The following is a 5,192-nucleotide window of genomic DNA, read 5'->3' as shown; positions in this document are numbered from 1 at the left end:
CAACCCCCCAGTCCAAGAACAAAAATTGGATTTTGGTTATATGGACGATTTTCAACTTTTAAATGCTAGGGTTTTTCTCAATTATGAAAATTTTATAAATTCTATCATGTTAGAACATTGCTAAAAACCAAAAGTCCGGTAAAAAAATATTTTGTTTTGGTATTCATAAAATTATTTTCATTCAGGCGATTTTAACAGTATTCGCGCACTTAAAAATAAGTTTGACTGAAGCATTACTTTGTCATTGCAACTCAGATTTAAGTAATCTTAGACTTGTTAGAAAGCTGGTTTTATATTATAACTAATACAAAAAGTCTCATGTAAAAATAAAATCATTTGACCAGTCAAACTTATTATAGAATTAGAGCATTTTTCTAAATGTTGATTTTTTATAACTTAATATGACTTAATGTTAATTTTTTATGATTTGATGTGGGTTAATCTTGATTTTTTATGATACAAGAATAATGTTAGAAAATTGAAAAAATAAAAAATAACACTTGTTCGCGTAGTTCGCCTCAAGGCGAGCGCCTTCTCGCCTAAGCGCTTAGACAACCCTCCACCGCCTTGGTTCGCCTTGGCGCCTTGGCGCCGTGCCAACTATGAGACACACTCTAGGCACCCAATCGATATGCTCGGCAAACCATTAAATTCTTCATTCATTAATTCAAAAATCCGTGACCCTACATAGTACCCCTAATATTGGTCCATTAAAACATCCTTTTACAACACAACACAAAATCAAAGGGCCCAATAACCCAATTGAGCTGATCAATTTTTCCAATTTCTGACCTTTTTTGTTTCATTTTCATTTAACTCTTCTTTATAGTTTTTCTCCCTTTTGCCTTTTTTTTCCCTTTTTGTCCCATTGCTCTGGTCTTGGCACCTTGACACTTCAGGTGAAGAGTTACCTAGGGCATCCTAGATTCCTAGGTTGCCTTGTGGACTAGGTAAGGCCATGACAACTAAGAGCAGTCATTCACTCCAAATGTTTTATTTTACTTTTTTTTCTTAACAGGTACCATCTAAAAGGCATCCTAGGCTCTAATCGCCTCACATGTACTGCCTCTTTTTCATTTTTATTCAAGAAAGTAGCTCAAAATGGAAGATGCCATCTTGCATTGTTATATTCATTGCCATTTGGTGGCTATTTTTAATTCTTTGAAACTTTGGGCCACTTTCTTTACTCATATTGGGCTAAAATTTTAGCATTGAGATGAGTGCAGGGTCCTCTGCCACATAGAACCACCATGTAGCATGTGGTGCAGTGTAAAACTTCACCAGGCATGCGTTGTAACTCCTAATATAACTTCATCATTCAATAGTTGCCACCTAGATGGAAGAGATCCTAGGCCCAAACTGACCTGATCACATGATTGCAATCATCTGATGTACAGACCATTTTACTTTGAACTTCGCAATAATTTTTTAGTACAGACCATTTTACCTTGAACTTCACAATAATTTTTTAATGTTCAAAGGCGTGAGATAAGAGGGATAGAAAGGATAAAAAATATCAGTAACAATGGGAGGGGCCTTCAAGGGGAATGGTTGCAGTTTCTGTGTAAAGGTGGGGAGCACAGATGGTTAGTGCGAGTTTTAGAGTATCCTTTCCAGAGAGGGCATCCTATTTCTTAGCTTTGTTTCTTTTTCCTCCTCATTTCTTTCCCTCTAGTTCATCCTTCTCTTAGTTTTTGCTTACTGAAGCCTTGAGCACTGTCAAAATGCATATATTTGTCATAATTTTGGCAACAATATGCTTCTGCAATGGTGTCTGCAGATCAGAACACGCAGATACATAACGATGCAAAATCAGATATCCCCTGCCCCAAAGAAAAATATAGACTTTGAGACTACCATACTGCACTTGTTGACAAAACACACAACATGCATGATATGCAGATAGGGTCTGTAGGCAGATAGGGTCTGCCTCAAAGGAAGGCATTTTACTAAGAATAAGTCACAAGACTCACAACTGCATCACGAAAACAAAGCAATGGCACAAAGACTACTCACCGCATGTCCAGAGTTCTCCAGTCTCCAATGTTACATCCTTTCCCACGCATTCGGGATGATAAGCTTTACAGCATTGCCTGAATAAAACAAGGTGACAATGCACTAATAAATGTAAGTACAAAACCCATATTGATAAACCGAAAAGTTCACTAATTTCAAACAGGTATCACTAAATAATATCTTCAGATATATGTAGAATTTGACTACCACGAAGTTGAAGCAAGTTCGATGCACTAATTTTAATGACTAAATGATGCAGTGCAAGGCCAATCCAAACGGGCCCCTAGATGGTTCAGATGAGTTCAAAAAAATCCAGCCCAGACCAAGGCCTTTTCTGGCCATTAGTTTTAGTGATGTTCAGGCCCATGTGTTCGCTACCGTTTCACCTAAAAGCTCGAACTGTTAGGGAAGGGCAACGTCAATTTATACATCAACACCAAGTGTTGGTCATATTTAAGCCCCAGGTCAAGCCCATATTTTTGCCAGCCATTGATCAGCAGATGTTGAAGAAGATGTTTTGACAGCTTGGGTGAGAAGAACTGGTGGACAGTTTACCAGATTTTCATGCGACCTAGCCTGCTCCTTGCATGGAGGCTATTTCTGGGTGATTGTTTCCTTGTTTTGACTTTTGAGAAGACTCTTAGAAGATATTCGTGGGCCATGGCCAAGTTGTGTGAAGGAGAATCGGAGCTGCTCTTGAGATATTTCAATATTCTTATCAAGGTTTAAAATCTCACACTCGCCACCCATCTCGCTATCCCAAAAAAAGGAGATCTGGTGAGATCTCACCAAGATCTTGTATTTTTTTGGCATTCAACTCGCTGGCTGGTCTCAGTGGGCATATGGCCTTTGTAGCCCTTGAAACTGTGTATTTACCCTATTTTAGGCATTCTAAACACAATGGAAGCATCAGTCTTTTAAAAGTCAAACTCAAAATGGTACTTTGACTTTGTACCCTAAGTAGTCAACGACTCTTTGGACCCTTCATCTAATATGATATATATTCCTCAATCCACCTTCCACAATCATCATTTTGACACAACATAATCATTAGAATATAAAAGACATCATTTCTAATTACTATTGATGATTGATGACTCACATACATTGGAAATTTGAAATGACATAAGATAAGAAACATAACAAGTAACAACATCCTTGGGGACAACATTCTTCTCTATCACGGGATTGTTAGAGGATTTGACAGAAAATGCCACCCTCTAGCTGCACTCATGCAGATTGATATCCATAAGGCTTTTGACAGCCTAAGATGGGACTTTATCATTTCAGTTCTCAGCAAGATGGGCTTCCTGCCTACCTTCACAAACTAGATATATCATTGCATTGCCTCCCCACATTTCTCAATTTTGGTTAACGGAAGCCCAGCCGGTTATTTCTCATCTTCTGCAAGAATAAGACAGGGCTGCCCTCTATCCCCTATATTTTCTGTTCTGCTATGAAAGTCCTCTCTAGAAGCTTGCAATCAACCTCGGACCTGAATCGTATCATTCCATCCCAAAGTGTAAGGCCATTAGATTGACCCATCTCGCTTTTGCTAATGACTTTTTGATTTTCCCCAGAGCAAATGGCCCCTCCTTGGATACTATTATGCACTGCCATAATCACTTTGCTATGATGTCAGGTCTTCACACTAACCCCAAAAAATCTCTCATCTTCTTGACAGGCATTTCAGCTTATACTAACGCCTCTTCCCTTGAGAAGATTGGGTTTGACTTAGGACTCTTCCTATAAAGTACCAGGGGCTGCCTTTAGTTCCTGCTATGCTTACTGCCCACCACTGCACTCCTATACTGGATCTTATTAGGAAGCATCTTCAGTTATGGAAAGGAAAGCTTTTATCCTTTGCTGGCCGGCTAGAGCTTATTAGATCTTTCCTCCAAGCTTCTTACGTATATTGGTCTGGGATTTTTGGGTTGCCCAAGTTCATAATATCAAAGCTGGAATCCAACTTTGCTTCTTTCCTCTAGAACGAGTGCAAGTCCTCTAGGTTTCTCCGCCCTCTCAATTGCGCTGCTATTTTCCTTCCCAAGAAGGAAGGGGATCTAGGTCTGAGATGCATCAAGGATGTTAACGTTGCAAGAACCCAAAAGTTGATTTGAAAAATTGTAAACAAGAAGAGCATTTGGGTTGATTGGGTATATTCAAATCTTCTCAAGGCTTGATTCCTTCTAAACTGTGTGAATTCCCCCTAATGCTTTATGGGTTTGGCGCAAGATCATCTCCTTCCGAACAATTTCCTATAGAGCTATCTCCTACCGCATCGGGGATGGATCCTCCATCTTCCTCTGGCTTGATCCATGGCACCCAAGGGGCTCCTTACTCATGTTCTCAATATCCACTCCATCTATAGTTCAGGGCTCCCAAAGCAGATCATGGTTTCTGCCATTTTATCTTCAAGATCTTGGACTCCCCCGCCCCTACCTCTAATCAGATTGCTGATATCTAGAATACTTTGCCATCCATTTCCTCGGTAGGCCAAAGGAGGAATGATACTACTCTTTGGAACCATTCCCCGAATGGGCTCTCCAGTGTCAAGGTTGCTTGGGACTTTGTCAGACATCATGGCCTCCCCTACCCTTGGAATAAGCTCATCTGGTTCAAGTATCATATCCCTAGGCAAAGCTTTACGGCTTGGAGAGTATTCTTGAAATTCCTCCCCACGCAAAGTTTCCTTATTCAAAGAAAAATCCTTGTCCCCCCAACCTGAAGATATTGATCATCTCTTCTTCGTCTACCCTATATAATCCTCTATTTAGAATATAGTCCTCTCCAAATACTGGCCGACTAATAGAAAAATCCTTCCTTTCCAAAGGGAGTGGATCTAAATGGATATGACATTCCAAGGGAAGACCATTTGTGACCTTCTGAGCAAGCTCACCTTTTGTGCAACCATCAACTAAATATGGATGGAGAAAAATCATAGAAAATGGACCTCCATCTTTCGGCCGCTCAGAAAGATCTGAAGCTCCATCTTTTCTTATGTCATATCCTAAGAAATTGTCACATTGCTGCATCTTGGGAGCTTTCAAGCTTTATGATCAAGAACCCGGATTCCCTTTGAAATCAGTGGTCCTTTGCTTTCCTCTTTCTCTTCTCCCTCCCCTCTTGGGGCTTGTATATTTGTTCTTCTCCCTTGGTAATAAATTTTTTTTTTT

At 39.8% G+C, this 5,192-nt stretch overlaps 1 protein-coding gene across 4 annotated transcripts in view; it reads right to left on the bottom strand.

The window, feature by feature from the left end:
* The window catches only part of LOC122089052, a 117,691-nt gene that overhangs the window by 107,538 nt on the left and 4,961 nt on the right, over positions 1 to 5,192 (bottom strand). For 3 of the 4 annotated variants that reach the window (XM_042658468.1, XM_042658471.1, XM_042658472.1), the window contains exon 2: positions 2,017 to 2,093. In XM_042658468.1, coding sequence (XP_042514402.1) covers positions 2,017 to 2,093 — 77 coding nt within the window. Of the gene's footprint in view, positions 1 to 2,016; positions 2,119 to 5,192 lie in introns of all 4 variants that reach the window. The other variant, XM_042658470.1, reaches the window with a different exon arrangement.

This window comes from Macadamia integrifolia, chromosome 9 (genome assembly GCF_013358625.1).
Source record: "Macadamia integrifolia cultivar HAES 741 chromosome 9, SCU_Mint_v3, whole genome shotgun sequence".
NCBI classification, from domain to species: Eukaryota; Viridiplantae; Streptophyta; class Magnoliopsida; order Proteales; family Proteaceae; genus Macadamia; species Macadamia integrifolia.
This window is presented reverse-complemented; position numbering and strand designations above follow the sequence as displayed.